This window comes from Schistocerca serialis, chromosome 10, assembly GCF_023864345.2.
Source record: "Schistocerca serialis cubense isolate TAMUIC-IGC-003099 chromosome 10, iqSchSeri2.2, whole genome shotgun sequence".
Classification (NCBI taxonomy): Eukaryota; Metazoa; Arthropoda; class Insecta; order Orthoptera; family Acrididae; genus Schistocerca; species Schistocerca serialis.
Genome location: NC_064647.1, coordinates 83,945,198 through 83,961,851, shown reverse-complemented (window position 1 = coordinate 83,961,851; position 16,654 = coordinate 83,945,198). Strand labels below are relative to the sequence as shown.

General features: G+C 38.5%; 1 protein-coding gene across 5 annotated transcripts in view; it reads left to right on the top strand.

The window, feature by feature from the left end:
* Window positions 1-16,654, top strand: part of LOC126424750 (CLK4-associating serine/arginine rich protein) — a 178,788-nt gene that overhangs the window by 93,084 nt on the left and 69,050 nt on the right. For all 5 annotated transcript variants that reach the window (XR_007576206.1, XM_050087471.1, XM_050087470.1 and 2 more), the window contains exons 12-14: window positions 4,858-4,968; window positions 9,190-9,232; window positions 15,138-15,204. Coding sequence is in view for 4 of the 5 variants with exons in the window: in XM_050087471.1 (XP_049943428.1) it covers window positions 4,858-4,968; window positions 9,190-9,232; window positions 15,138-15,204 (221 nt within the window). In the remaining variant the exon portion in view is untranslated. The remainder of the gene's footprint in view (window positions 1-4,857; window positions 4,969-9,189; window positions 9,233-15,137; window positions 15,205-16,654) is intronic.

The following is a 16,654-nucleotide window of genomic DNA, read 5'->3' as shown; positions in this document are numbered from 1 at the left end:
GCGTCCTGGGTGGTTGGGTTTATGGACTTTAGGAAGCATGTAGAAGATGGGAGTGCGGGGACTAGTAGGGGTAAGTAGAGAGATGGACTCTGGGGAGAGGTTCTGGGATGGGCCTAAGGATTTGAGTAGTCACTGGAGATCCTGCTGGATTGCTGGAATGGGATCACTGTGGCATGGTTTGTAGGTGGAAGTATCTGACAGCTGACGGAGTCCTTCTGCCACGTAATCCTTGCGGTTGAAAACTACGGTGGTGGAGCCTTTGTTTTTGATCAATTTCATTATTAAGTACTGAAAGATCATTCTGCACTATTGACATACACACACTAAAAAAGCAACTACATACTTACCATTTATGATATCCATTTCCTCTAAAACTCTAACCTGTAGTTTTCATAGAATATCACAAGAGTAATACAGATTGTCTTTCATATTCCACAAGAATGTTTTTGCGCATACTGTGCTATTTTTTGGTTTTGTGCGTACTGTGCTGCTCAGTTTTTTCTGATTTACAGAGATAATGAATCTGTTTGTAGCAGTGTGTTGTGGCAGCTACCCTCCTGCATAATGAAGGTTAAATTTATTTACATGTTATTCAAAATTGCCTCTAATCCTGAGTGATACTGTTCTTCCAAAGTGTATGTTAGTTTTACAATTTTACTCAGGGGAACCACCACAATAAATGGCATAGATAATTAAGTTACCAGTTAAAAGCCATAAGAGAGGCCGTAGACTTTTTTAATCTGATGGTATCAGAAATTTTGCACCACTGACAAGACAATTGAATTAAAAATAACATTCCAAGAGTAAATGTTCAGCTTATGAGAAGGCCACTCAGCAGTTGGAATTTTATATTTTTTAATATTTATTGTATGTGAAGTCCAGAACTGAAATATCAGTATTCCAAAGCAGTTGGGTGCACCTCTTAAAAATTCTTGAGAAAATCAGTTTCAAGTTTTCTGAGAAACTTTAATTAATTGAAATTGGGGCACTTTTCATTAAGGGCTGCATGGCTTATCTGATAGCTTTGGTGAATAGTACTTGGATAATCAGTGTATCACTGGTTCGAATCTCACTATGCTCTTTTTATTGCATTTTATTTCAGTTTGAATGTCTACATCTTAAATATAAAATTCATCGAATATATGTGAATTAATTCTTATCTAATCATCATTTTTTTATGAAAAAGGCATGCCATCTTGTTTCTGATTACATATCATACGCAAAATTCAGATTTTTGTAACGAGTATAAATTCTTAAGTTCTGATGTTTTGCAAAGGACTATTAATAAATCTGTAACTTTTTTAATATTTAAACAATCTTTGTTAACACTCTTATAAAGTAATGATAATTAAAAATTTAAATTTTCAGTATGTGTGAATGTAATTAAAAATAACAGGACATTCTTTTCTTCATAAAAATGATCATCAAATATGTGTTAATTAGCATATATTTGCTGAATTTTATAGTTGAATGATGAAGGTATTCAAATTGAATGGTAGAGGTGGGAGGGAAGAACGTAGTGAGATTCGAACCAGCGATCCACTGATTATCCAGTTAACTATTAACCAACACTACTGAAGGAGCCACAATGCCAATCCTGCAAACTGCCTTAACTTAAGAGAGTTAAAGTTCCTCGAAAATTTTCAAAGTTGATGTTCCTGAGAATTTTTGTGACTTGCACTGAACTGCTTTGGGTGATTGATAACTGAGTTTGGAACTTTGTATACCACAATACTGAATATTACAAAAATTCTGTTGCTGGATAATCTACTTTTTAGTTTCACACAGCAGTTTAGGAACTGCACACTATGCAAATCTATTTAAAATAAATGAACACACTTTCATGTAAATTGAGTCTGTAAAATAAACAATTGATCACTGAATTGAAAACATTCATTATTCACTTTGCCTTTTGTCATGTAACTGTAGCCAACTGTGGGTGTGGCTACAGTTGCCTGAGACTGCAGTCATATTCATGTGAGTTGTGTGTGTGTGTTTGGGGGGGGGGGGGGAGAGGTGTTCTATTTTTGACAAAAGCCTTATGGGCTGACAATTTTATTTGTGGCAGTCTCTTTGTTGTGCCTATCTGCGACTCAGCATCTCCGCTACATGGTGAGTGGCAACTTTCCTTTTCATAATATTGCAACATTCCATCCTGGATTTTCCACTGTTTGAAATTTAGAAATTAAGTTACCATACTTTTTCATGTATGAGGTGTTCTTCCTCTTCTCACAATTTAGTTAAAAAACTTTATGTGCTCTTGATGTATAATGAGTGTTCAGGATTTATTTGGTTTGCATATATGAGCATTGGTCATTGATTAAAAAACCATGGCAGGCTATTCTGTATTTAAACTTGTGAAACCATGGGCAATGTTGTGAATGTTGTGCAGTTTTAGCACTAACTATTAAATGCTAATAGTATAAAACTTGTTTGAGATCATGTTCCCAAATGGCACATTAAAAATTTGTGTGTGTGTTTGTTATCCCCCCCCCCCCCTCTCTCTCTCTCTCTCTCTCTCTCTCTCTCTCTCTCTCTCTCTCTCATCAGCTGGTCACTTTATTTGCAGATGTTCACAGGAACCTGTACTCAGCAACAGCGTAAGATTCATATTATCCCTTACATTTGTTAAATTAATTGATAGAAAGTCCGGGTTGGAATATCAACAATTACAAATCACTGTAAAGATGACATGTTGATTTGCAGATGGGTACAGCGAAAAGACTGTTTCACACATATCTTTCGGCCAAAACCTTCTTCAGAGAAAAAAAATGAAAAGAAAAAAGAAATTGCACAAGCAGGCATACATGACAACTATCTCCAGCCACTTAGCTAAAATGGGTACCTGAGTTCCTGCTTGTATGAATGTGTGTGTTTCACATTTTAAATTGAAATTTTAAGGGGAATAAAGAAATGTGTGTAACTGGTCCATTACAGTGTATACTAGTGACAAGTGACTCCAAGCAACTAATTCCATTCTAAACAGATCAGTCGCTAGTGACCCGCTGTTGCCTGTAGTTGCATGAATTAGTTGATTGTAGTGGACGCTTTCCCACAGCATTGTTTGTCCTGGACTCCTAATCGCTTGTTCTCACAGTCCTGTGCAGTCAGTTGCAGTGGACGACCAGCCTAAATCTTTGATCTAGTGTAATGCCAGAAGGCCTGTACAAGAATCGATGTGATGGAAGTGAATGTGTTGCTGAGGCAGTTGCAACGCGATCTACAAGGGCACTTGCAAAGCTTGTACCTTTGTGGGCAGGGGGGGGGGGGGGGGGGTGAATAGAAGTATCAACCTTTGTTTATTTATTAGGCATAATCTAAATAACATCCCTCCAAGTTTTCACTTTTTTCCCCATCAGTGAGTACACCTGTCATAGAATTTCTCTGTTTGGTTTTGGAAAAAAACTTTTCTACCACAACCATCAGCATATAATTACTGACGATATGTCCACACTACAATGTCTTCTGATTTCGAAAGAAGGAGAAATAATAATTGGGTGCCAGATCTGATTAATGATCCAGGTATGGTGAGATATTGTAGCATGGGCACGAACAAAAAGCCCTAGTTCCTTGAGCAGTATGAATGAATGCATTGTCGAACAGGAGTCGGACACCTTAAACTGTCCTCCTTTTCTTCACCTCTTCTGCTTGATTGTACACTGCAGATTGGTCTCAAAGTTGTGGAAATATTGCACCATAATGGTGTGTCCCTTTCTTGTAGTCTGTGTGGATGACTTCTTGTAATGGCTGTAAGTCGGATCCCATAACCTTCTCAGACTGTGCTTTCTGTGATGGAGGGAAATCTATTCTTCCAACGAGTACTCTGTTGTGTCATAGTGGTGGACTTGACATGCAGCCATTGCATCAGATGGGTGGAAAATGCATACTGGTATTCTTTGTCCGTCCACATCATTAACATTTTCTCAACATGTCACGTAATGCTTCCTTTGGAAGAGTGTTAACCAGAGGGGGATCTGTATGCGGTTTGTTGTGCAGGATCTTGTACATTGATCCTATGCCAATAACAAGCTCTCGTATAATTGTTTGAGGGTACTGCTATCGGACAACTCGTAGCTTCTACGTTTCCAGTGATCCTCATTTCCTCTATCAGAGACAGTCTGCTGCTTCGTGGCATGTGTTCCAGATCTGTGTGATCATATTGAAACGACCCTGTTCACTTCTTTCAGTCTCATATCCTGGCTCATTTTCCCCATATTCTATCACCATTTCATCCTGTGCTGATTTCCCTTTCAAATGCAGACGTAGGATCACTGTACATGGGCTCATGTTTACTCACCACAGCAACCATCTTGCTTCTTTTTGGTCCAGCGACATAGCCAAGTGATGCAATTCTAAAAGAATTTCCAAGGACAACCAAAAAACTAACTGCATTTCCAGTGCGTATGCACACTTTTAAAACCTCATCCCCTTTGAGCAGTGATATAATGGTTAGGCACTTATGGCAACAAAGGCAGTTTGCCTTCCGTGCTGAGTAGCATCTCTCAGCCCTGGACGAGATATGCTTGACTGGAGTAAATTGGGGGAGGGGTGTTCGATGCAAATGCGTGCCTTCCTGTTGGCCCACATCTTCTCATTAGCACTCATTAAATGTGGATAAAAGACTAATCTTATCCTTGGTGATAGATGAAATAGATATGCTCAACTAGGATTGAACATCGATTTTTATCTTTCACATTACTTTCGCTCATTTTGGTGCAGAATGTGTCTTTACTTTGGGGACATAGTTGCTGTATCGAACTTTTGACCTTTTTGTTTTTTGTTTTAGTATTTTAGCAGAGTGGATTTTCAGATTTGACAAATACAGCTATTTTTATGAAATATGTTGTTTATGTGCAGGTATTATGGAAGAAGAGGAAAGTCCTCTTCATCTGAATTGGAAGATTCTGAAACTGAAGAGAAGAAGGAACCATCTCCACCAAAAGTTGTGAAACCAGTGCCACCTCCCAAGTATGTTAACAGTAATATTCATTGTATCTGTTTATGAGATGTTCATAATTGTGTGTAGCTAAGGTAATGCTTTAATTAAGATATTAAAAAATAATCACTAGTGAATCAGTATTGAACAGAAGAATTTGCCAACTAGAGCTTCAACAATAAACTACCAAGGGTAGGTAATAGCATACAGTTGCAGTAATTTGTTTCTTGCTTACATTGTTTTGCTCACCCAGTCTTCAAAACTTAATATATATTTTAATTTTATCCTTTGTTTGCAGTGTTTCTTCTCTAACTGTGTTACTTTCGTAATAATAAAGAACAACCACCTTCAGCCACAAATCATGATTGTATTAAAATGCATGATACATTTCGAGCCCTGGATGCTCATCTTCAGATGCTTTGACAGTCTACATCAACTTTCCATTTCGTTTCATTCTGGGCCTCGCAAGAGCACATTTTCATATTACAAAAATGCCACATTATGAAATAAAAGTTTATAAAACTATGGTAACTATGATAAATCGTAAAGTAACTTACTGTTCCTAGTAGTAGGAGTATGTTTCTGGAGAATGTTTATGTACAAATACACACTTTCTGTTACACGGCTCATGTGCAGAAATATTTTGAAACAACACGTTTTTGAACACATTTCAAAACACGTCAAAGAATTTTGACTGTGAAGATGTTGCATTTGTACATATACAAAGATGTTACTTACAAGGTGATACTTTATTATTTACATAGATGTCCTTGTTAATACAAATGTTTGTGAATGTGATAAATGTGCCGGTGTTTTATGAAATGATTTCATTATTAAGTACTCAATTTGTGGGAAAAATAAACTTTCAAAATTACTGAAAAAAGCATGACTGCTAAACTCTTTTCATTCAACAAGTTTTTGAAGCTTTTTCTTTATGTAACATTATTTCTAATTGGTCTAGCGGATCAAGCATTTTACCTTTGTTTTCTGTATGGTGTACAGTTAAGCTGTTTTGGTGTCACTTAGTCTGTGTCTGTTAAGGTACATGTGGTTAGCTATTGCAGACTTAACAAAGTGGTTAAGGGGCATTGGAACACACTATCCCGACAATGTCAAATTTAATGACTTGGCTTCCCTGTATTTCAGGAACCACTGTAGCCATTGACATGAAACTTTTACAGGACATTAAACGGTATGTCCGGAGTCTACTTAACTGCAATAATTGCATTTCAGCCACTGCTTACGGGTGTGGTGGGTGGAGGGGGTGTGGTAGTGGTGGTAGGCAGAGAGAAGGGTTGGGGAGAAGAAGAGTTGGGGATGGGTGGTTAGTTAGAATTTCCAGTTTATGGGCAAGGAATGTATGAGGAAGCTGTGGCAGGTGCACAGGCTAGGAATATAATACATGGTTGTCAGTGGCAGTGGAAAGCAGCACACACACTGGAGGTGACACAGGGAAGACAAACTGTTGGTTGGAGTATGTGTCGGCTGTGGATTACCAGAGATTTAGGCCAGGACAATTATGGAAACAAAGAATGTGTTGTGAGGACAGCTCACATCTGCATAGTTTAGAGAAGCTGGTGGTGTAAGGGAGGATATGCATGATCTGGTTTGTGAAGCTGCCATTTTCTCATACGAATAAAACAAAGAACATTCACCAGAGAGGATTCTCAGAGCAAAAGAACATTCTGTGAGAAAGTTTTCAATTTTATATGCATAAAAATATTTGAAGCCTATTCTCTGACAATGGAGTTCACACTACCTTCCTTCTTGAGAAGATTCTCAGTACGTGTCATCTGCCGTGTCTGACGCCGAACACGTATCATCTTACATCTCATTCTGATTGCTCAAACCATCAAATTATTTAGTATACAGATGTAGAACTGGTATCAACATGTTCTGGATGAGTTGCACTATGTTTTTGTTTTAGTTTTGTAATGACAACGGTATACAGACAGTTCACATAAATGCATTTTCTGACGATGTTACCAAGTTTTTGACACACGGGAAATTCTTTGTTATTGAAGTTAGGTGTGCGCAATATGAGAGTGAAATCTTAAGGATACATCACATTCTCACTTTCTCCAGACCAGAACTCTGTCAGAGTTTTTTTTTTAACACGGAAAAATTTTGGTTAAATATAATGTGTAATGGTCTGCTCACGCAACAAGTACTTAAGTGGTTGCCTGTGCAGTTCTATTAGGAGAAACAGATTGCTAAGGTTGTAATAAATCAGTTAATACATTTTTTGGTTCACCTATTTATTTCTAATGTAACAAAATGTAAGATTTATGATATGAGAAAATATGACGATGGGCATCTGAAAATGTCAGTTGCACTGTTGTCTGGAGTATACCTAAGTGTTGTCCTACACCAGACTGAAAACCTGAATCTTCTAAATAGTGCAAACATGTTTTCATTTTTGCCTCGTTTGAATCATATCCCTCTCTTCTTTCGTGATTTTCAGGAAGGGAGTTCCCCAGCTAAATCATGTTTTTATTGTTAAGCCAGTCTAAACTTCTGTAGTTTCTCTCTTCAGTATTTTTTCTGGCTGACGCGTATCTTGTTTTGCCTTCTGAGCAACACAACTGTGCTATTTTTACTGAAAAAAAAAATCTGTAAAACTTAACACCAATAGAACTTGTTCAGCTAAAAGTTTGCTACAGAGCTCAGTTCAGAAAATGGAGACTGTTCTCCATTTGTGAGAAACTTCCCTGGAGTTATTTGTACAAAATTGGATAATTTAGTTGCAAAATTGGATAATTTTGTTGCATTGAGCTACTTCCCCCACTCTTTTTTTCTCAAGCTTTGAACATTCTCATGTGAAATATATTCTCCCACTCACTCCATTCATGCGAATCTGAGAATGTTCTCCGAAATTCTGAGAATAAAGTACATCCTCCATTTTATTTGTTGACCCATTGAAATTGAGCATATTTGCTCAGCTGCATGTCGTGTCACTGGGAGGTCAACTTTGTTCTTGACAACAATTTGTTGGTGGCTATTAATCCTGACGGACAGCTGGTCGGTGGCCGTGCCGACAAAAAAAAACTGTGCAGTGTTTCTGGCAGATTTGGTATATGACATTGTTGCTTTCACTGGTGGCCTGGCCTCCTGTCTCTCCTAAAGTAGTGTTCTGTTCCCCACCCAACCTGTGTAACAGCCTAGTCTATCCTTATGCCACTCCCCGTCCCATGTTACAGATATCATATTGCTGTGGAAGACCACAGTACGCGACCTGCCCAATCCACCACCCAGCATTTCCTCCTCCAGTTTCATCACAGATCTGTTCCACTCCAGAAGCCTGGCCACATGTGAAAGCAGCCATTTCATATACCACCTCTGCTGCAATCATTGCACAGCTTTTTATGTCAACGTGACTGCCGACCAGCTGTCTAACAGGATTAATGGCCACTATCAAACTGTTGCCGAGAACAGAATTGACCAGCTGGTGCCACAACATGCAGCAGAGCACAGCGTGCACAATTTCAGTGGCCGGGCTACCTGGATCCTTCCCTCCACCACAGGCTTCTCTGAACTATGCAGATGGGAGTAGTCCCTGCAACACGTTCTTTGCTCCCACAATCGCCCAGGCCTTAATCTCTTTTAACTCACTGTCTCGACACCCTCCTTCCAACAGTGTCCTGTCCCTCCATCCTGTCACCACCACCTAAAATTCGTGTCACTGTGTTACCTTCAGTGTGCACCACATCCCACTGGCTCCTTACACATCACATCAGATGCCTATCCTGTTCATTTGCCACACCTCCCTCCAATATTCCTGACTGGAAAACTGGCTGCCTCCTTCATCCCCCAAACCGTCCATCTTCAACCCTCCTCTGCCTCCCTCCCACCCTGTCCCAAATACCCGTCTCTCTCTCCCTGCACCCATCCAATTTGACACAACTCCCACCTTACCCTACTCCACCTGCAGAAATGCGGCACTGGCAATGGCATGTGCGTGCGTGCGTGCTTGCTCTAGTTTGAAAAACAATTGCTCCAAAAACTACCTGGTTTTATTTCTTTTTGTGTGTGCCTTTGGTGACTCAAAGCTTGTGCTTTCCAGTAAGTACCAGAACTTTGCTACGTTATAATTACTGTTTTGCTGTGTGGGTGATTGCATCAATAATCTAATGCATTTCAATGCTGTTCGGTATTTGATTCCTCCACTTTACCTTTTACTTTGGCTTTTTAAAGTAATGTGTGGCTTCTGAAATCGAGAACACTAAATATTATTTGTATTTCGTTTGTTCCAGGATAGTGAATACAGGGTTTGGTAATTCTGGTGCCGGAACCAAAGTCAGTAAGAATCACTATATATTTTTTTAAACTATTGTTTTTAGACTGTTAAATTTGTCCTTTAGTTGCAACGTGCTCTTCTGCCGACATGTGTGCTATAAGAGCACAGTAATTAATGTTTTACAATTAATTACTGGAAATAGTTAGTATTTGGGATCTTTGGGAATGCAGTGCTTGATGGTGATCAGTGGTAGACGTGTTCAAACTGAATGAAATTATCATAAATTTAATCTGTTCTTGTTGCATGCAATTTAATGTAATTTTGATGTACGCGAGTAGAAGTGTATTACCTTTGCATCCATTTGCACACCTAATTTTTCTCTTTGTGTTCAAATTTGGATCTGTTTGACACATTTGTAGAAACCGTGTAGTAAGGAGCAGCAATTAACAAATGATTTGTGGCTCTGTGAGCTAAATGTTAACATCAAGTTGTTTAGCATATACGTTTTAGTGATTTATTGCAGATAATAGCAGTGCAAGTGGTAGTAGTAGGAAAATTTTAATGGCTTGGCACCTCTTTCTCTTATAAAATCAACATTGTCTTTTTGAGATAGGATTGGTTTCTAAACATCTTGAGACATTCATATCAACTACTATTTCTTTATATTATTTTGTGTGTAATAAATGAAACCGCCTTTTACTGTTGTGTGAATTTTCTTGTGCATTGTATTAAGTGGGCATGCCTCCTAGAAGCTGTATTAACAGTCTAGAAGTCAGATTGTGTGATCTATCCTATTGTAATATTCTGTGTAGTTTGACCCATTGCACAAAGTCAAGTGGGGGAGATACTGAAATTAGCACATTGTTGCTACAAGAAAGTTGTTGCTTATTACAACAAAAAGCTTCCTAAACGATCGATTATGCAAAAAGTAGACTGAAAGAAAATATAATCCAAACAGTAAAATATTTTTTAGCAAGTTCTCAGGCTATTGGTGACTTCTTCACAAGAATTCGTCTTCCCATTATATTTACTTCTAAAATGACAACCTTTCACCATAGTGACAGAAATTGTCCATTGAAATATTACTGTCTCATACAGGACTCATGAATCTGTAAAAAAATATTGATAATGGTGATACATTATTGTCTTGTAATACAGTTTGCTTTCAAATGAAGTCATTCATGTTACGGGTTGCAGAAATTTGCTTGGGAGCAATGTTACCTTTATTTAGTGCTCTCAGTTAGGATAAAGGCCACACAAATTTATGAGAGTACTTATGCATGCTAGTAAATGGCAACATTGAACATACGCAATGATAGATCCCTTTTCCTAGTGTCATTGTAGACTCACATGCAGTATATTTATGTAGGGAGAAATGGAACTGCCCCAATGTTGGTCACCAATTGTCACAAGGAAATGATCCGAAGATAAAGCTAGCAGGCCATATGCAGGAGTTTGTGTATGTACAATTGTTGTTTGTATCTGACCACTCCCAAGATGTGGAGGGCTTCAGTGAACAGACCACAGGTACAAGAGTGCAAGATTGACACCAGACTTACTAGATCTCATTTCGGTTGAACTGATGGTGTCTGGTGTCTGTGCCTTACTGACAGCTGTACCGTACTCTCAGGTTAGCATGACCTCCCAATATCTCTTGATATATTGAGGACTTCTGCCACAGTGTGCCAGTTTCACTCTTCACCTGGGGAATGGGATGCTGGTCATTAGCAGACCAGTTTGTAATTCACTCTTTCTTTAGCATCAGAAGTGTTCAGAACTAAAAAGTTACGTCAAATATGTGAATGAGAGATACTCTGTGAAAAAGTACAAACTGGAATGAAGGATTTCTAAGTATGTTTTGTGCTGTACTTAAGTTCACTAGTTTTGACATAACAGTGCTACACAGATTTTTAATACTGTGACTGTGGGTTGTGGCTCTCATTACTAGCTCGGTCAGTGAGAGCATTGCCTGCAGAGGGAAAGGTGATGAATTCGAGTCCCAGTCCAGTGCACAGTTTTAATCTCCCAGAAGTTTCAAAACAGTGCGCACTGCTGCAGAGCGAAAGATTCATTCTTCATTCAAAAACTGATTGAGAGATTCTTGTTGGAAATTACCAAGAGAGACAGGAAAACAAACAAACAAATCGGAGTCATCTTAAATTCACAAATGAACTTTAGTAGTTGGGTCACTTGCATATTTAATTTAATGATTTAAGGAGAGTGGGATGGAGTGCAGTTTCACCAGCATCGCCAAATGTGGGGAGGACAGGGGTGAGTTGGCAACGAATTTTATTGCGAGTATGCATCCCACATACCTTGCTTTTTATGAACATTTATCACATTGAAATTGCAGTTCAGCTGAATGTGAATTAATCAGAACTGAACTAACTTTAGGGATGGGCGAATACTCTGCAAACATGTGTATTTATGTAGGAGACAAATTAATTCTGACTTAAATATGTAATGTTTTTTATTTTCAGTGTTGACAGCAGGTGCTGAAGTACACTGTTCATATTTCTCCTGATTCAGCTCTGAGGAGCCAAGATAACAACATACTTTCATTATTTTGTTTCTATAATGCTGTATGAATAATAAATTGTAGTGATTGGGAAGAGATGAAAATCACAACTGTCACTGTTGAGAAACAGTGACCTAAGAGTCTGCAGTTCACAATTGTTTCATGGAGAAAATATGAAATTAATTTTAAGTTAATGGTTATTCATAATGCAGAGGCCATAAAGAACTGTACAGCTCAAAGGCAGTTTGATGTTAAAGAAGTGAGTGTTCGTTGGTGGCGTCAGATGAAGAATAAATTTTACAGCACCCTTTCTGCACACCAGATTTTCAGGGGACGAAATCTGGGAATGTTTCATGAATTGGTGCAGCAGGTTATTCAGTAAGTGTGAGAGAATAACAACTGAGGCGTCCTGACTACTCGAGAAATTTTCCAAATGAAGCTGCTGAAGATAAGGAGATTTCCCAACCTTTTGCGTTGTGGAATTCAAAGCGAATATGAGCTGATGTTTGACGATTATGAAGAGGGTGGGGTTTATGTTGTGATGCAGAACAGCACTAGTTCAGCCACTTGCCATGACTTTTGATGAAAAACTACTTGCATATCTGCATCATATAACCTATCAAAGAAAATATGACGACTGTTTACGACAGACAATGTTAACTTCTTTAAACAAACTTTAAGATACCTTATATCAATGAAACAGTGTGTAAATTTGAATAACCGGAATATATTAAAATTAGAGATTTGTCAAGGAGTCTTTAAAGGGGGGGGGGGGGAGTTGTCATCTGATACTTGTGGTCATTTTGTTGGAATGTGTGTAGAAGACTAATACGTGGAAACATCTGGAGTAAACCATTATCCAGCAGTGAACGTCAGGAATGCCGCTGAAAGATTCACCAGTAATTTGATAATTTACTAGAGAATTAACTCAATATTAAGTTGCACCTACTAATCGAAACTGTGGTTTCTTAGTATTAAAAAAGAAAATTACCATAAGTAGACAATGAAATTTTTATACTAACTCACTTGTTAGTCAGAAGAAATATACTCAGTGTTCTGCCTCACATCATTTACACTTTTGATGCTGCAAACAACAGCAAGATGGTGTACATTTAGATGCGTGGGTATTTGAAGTGTGAATGGAAAGTGATTGCCACTGGATTCTTTAGTAATTGATTTGTAAAGTATTGAGCCTCAGATGATGCAGAATTGAAATAACTTCCACAATTACCTGATGTTTTTTGTAAATAGCAAAACTCAAAGATTAAAGAACTATGTATATTATGTTCTTATAGTTAGATAAGACTGTCATTCCTCCCATTGCCATATTATTTCAGAAAACATGCAGGAAAATTGCATAGTGTTACTTGCAGGTATGTGTCTTAAGATACAGTAAACAGTAAAAATTTGTGAATCACTGTTTGTGCAAAATGCTGATTATCAACTTCAGCAAACTGGTGGAGAAGCAGACCATTATGTACTGTTCCTCATGGTCAAAAGATATGTCCATAAAATATTCTGCTCTTATTTCTAAATGTTAAGCATGCTCTGCATTGTCATCTTTTACAAGGTCATTATTAATCACATTCCTACTTCACGAGGCTCATCAGCTTTTTTTTCCTACCTATCGCACTTGTTGTCAATTTGGTGTCAATATCCTTCTTATGTCATTCCAGTCATCATCTGGGTCTTCCTTTTCTTCACATTATGTTATTTTCTAGAGAATTCTGTATTAGGTAGTCTACAAAGGGTAGTCATCATGTTTTAACTATCCCCTCAAAAAAGTGAAATTAAGTAATTAATTTTTTGTTTGTTTGCAGCGATATGTTAGTAATCCTGTCTCCTGTAGTAGCATGCTGTTGTAATGTGACATCAGGATTTTAATGTCCACCAGAAGTGCCGACATACTGGCAAACAAACAAAAAATTAACTAGGCCTATGTAATTTAATGTTTTTGAGGTGCTAATTAAAACATTATGGCCAAGCCAAATTGGTCGTTTTTCCTTTCCTTGTGTGATGATGTTATGGTGTTGTACAACTCCTGTGGTTCATTTTTTTTGTGCAATCCCACATTCTCTACAATCTTTAATGTTCAAAAGTCCAATACTTCTTCCAAAACTATAAAGTTTCACAACCAAACAATAGTACCAGTTATATAGTAAATAGATGTGAGTTGGTGTTGAATATTCTTTTGTTTGTGATTGTGGTATAACTGTAAAATGCTGTCTGAATGAAATTTTCACTCTGCACTGGAGTGTGTGCTGATATGAAACTGCCTGGCAGATTAAACGTATGGCAAATTAAAACTGTGTGCCAGTCTGAGACTTGAACTCAGGACCTTTGCTTTACCAACTGAGCTACCCAAGCACAACTCCGGAAGCATCCCCCAGACTGTAGCTAATACTCTTTCCTCTGGTCTTGAACAGTTCACATGAGAGCTTTTGTGGAGGGCTGGAAATGAGGTACTGGCGGAAGTAAAACTGCGAGAATGGGTTGGGAGTCATGCTAGGGTAGCTCTGTTGTTAGAACACACATCCGCAAAAGACAAAGGTCCTGAGTTAGAGTCCCGGTCCAGGAGATTTAATCTGCCAAGAAGTTTTGTAAAATAGTCTGTTGGCATCTGTTAAATATGCGCTTATTGTTATGTATGTTGGTTTGTCCTTATTGAAAAGCTCCCAAAGTACTTGTAGCAGTGATGGCCTTTGAAGGCGCGTTGAAATGGATACTTAAAGAATTGTGATAGTGTCGAGGAAACTGTAAACAAATAAGGTGTAGCAGATGTCTTAAGTAGACTACAGGAAGCAGCAGCAACGGTATTCTGAGGATTGTGAATTCCCCAGGTTTAATGGTCTTTCATGATTTGCTCTAGAGAGGAGCTGTGAGTAAGCAAAAGTTACAGAAAGTTCCAATTAATGTAATGAGCAGAAAAGATACAGAGCATGTGTTTGTATGAGATAAGTATAGTTGTAGTGGTTGCAGGACTCGCAACACTTTCCCTAGTTTCACATCGTAAATTTATTCAGCAAAATGAGATGAAGAACTAAAGGTCTTATGAGGAGAAAAGACTCATAAAAATGAAAAATTTGATGAAAGAAGGTGCAAAGAAACTTCAATTTTCCAAGCAGTACCATAACAACATATTCTAGGAAAAACCTTCATTACAGCAGTTGGATGTTGGAGTATTTAGACTGTTGCATATGCTGAAAGTAGGTAACATTTGGGGTGTTCTCATGGTTCCTAGTTGTAATTTGACAAGTTACGGTGCTCCCACTGTTACTGTCTATTTTTAGAGTGGTGTGTGTGTGTGTGTGTGTGTGTGTGTGTGTGTGTGTGTGTGTGTGTGTGTGTGTTTCAGTTTGAATCAGAAAATGGCAGCACGCAGCTCTGTGGTAACCATAGATTTTTGTGAAGCTCAGTGTCCTACTACACGATGATATATGTTACAGCCTGCTTCAAAACTTACACCACAGGAGCGGCTTAAGAAGAAGATGCAAGCTCTGTTGAACAGACAGTGTAAGTAACATTGCAGTTTTTGGGGGTATGTCCCATGTATTTATGTATTGTTTCATGAATAAGATGGACATTGTTATCAAAAGCACTTGTCTAAATGGCAGTTGGAAATGAAACTACATCCACGTACAAATGGAGAGAATATGTGCTGGGAATCAGTAGATTCGCATATAAAAATAGGTGAGTGATTCTTTGGGAATCAAGGAATTGGATGTTGTTCTACCTGAAAAGAACAGGAAAGGGTACAAAGGACTTATATTTTAAATAGATTGGACATAAAGGTTGTGTGGGTTCCCTCCAAAGAAAGTAGACTATGGCATGACCATGTAGAAATTAACACCAAAATAAGGCCAGGGTCTCTGATCTCAGTTCTTTTTTATAACTAACCTGTCATCACTTAACTGACTAACTTCTGAGGCCCTTGTTGTAAGAATCATTTCATTTGCTTAAGATGAAAGTTAGAAGTTAATATTTGTTGATGTATTCAAGCTTTGTATATCTATACTATCTGATGGAAAGTATCTGGACTTATTAGTGGACATTAGTTTGGGACATGCAACCCTTCACCTTTATGATGACTTGAACACTGCTGCAGATATTTCAAATGAGGTGTCTTATAATGTCTGTGGAGGAATGACAGCCCCTTCTTCCTCAAGTGCCGAAATTGGAGAAGGTAGTGATAGTGGATACTGGAGGGTCTGGAGCAAAGTCAATGTTCTAGCTATCCCAAAGGTGTTCCATGGGTTCAGGTCAGGACTGTGGACAGGTTAGTCCATGTCGGGAATGTTATTCTGATATTGTCCACAAACCGTGCCTCACAGATGCAGCATTGACGTGCTGACACAGTTGGTCATCATCTCCGAACTGTTCCTCTACTGTGTACAGTACACATTGATTTAAAATGTGTTCATTTTCAACATTTAGCATTTTCTTAAGCGCAATAATGGACCGCACCCAAACCACGAAAACCACCACCGTACCATAACACTACCTCCTCTGTACATTACTGTTGGCACACACGTGCACATGATAACTCTGTACGCACAGTCATTGTGCAGGCTGGACTGCTGGTAGCACTTACAAACTCAAGAGTCATTCCTTACACTGATTTTGTGTGATTTTTCACAACCATTCTCTACAGTGCCTGACTGTTCCTGTCTTTCAGCACTCGAAGTCTGCCTAGTCTTGATTTGCCTGTGGTTGCCCTTTGCGTTCCCACTTCACAATCGCATTGGCAGCATTGTAGTTGGGTAGCCTTAGAAGGGTTAACATGTCCCTGATGGACTTGTTACTCTGGTGACATTTGATGACTAATCCACATTTGAAGTTACTGAAATCTCCTGTCTGACCCATTCTGCTGATACTGCTCCTTTACTGACAACGTAACACTCCCCACCTCCTCTTATATTGGTTGGTTTGCCCCTTGTGACATCTAGCGGTCAATTCCACAGTA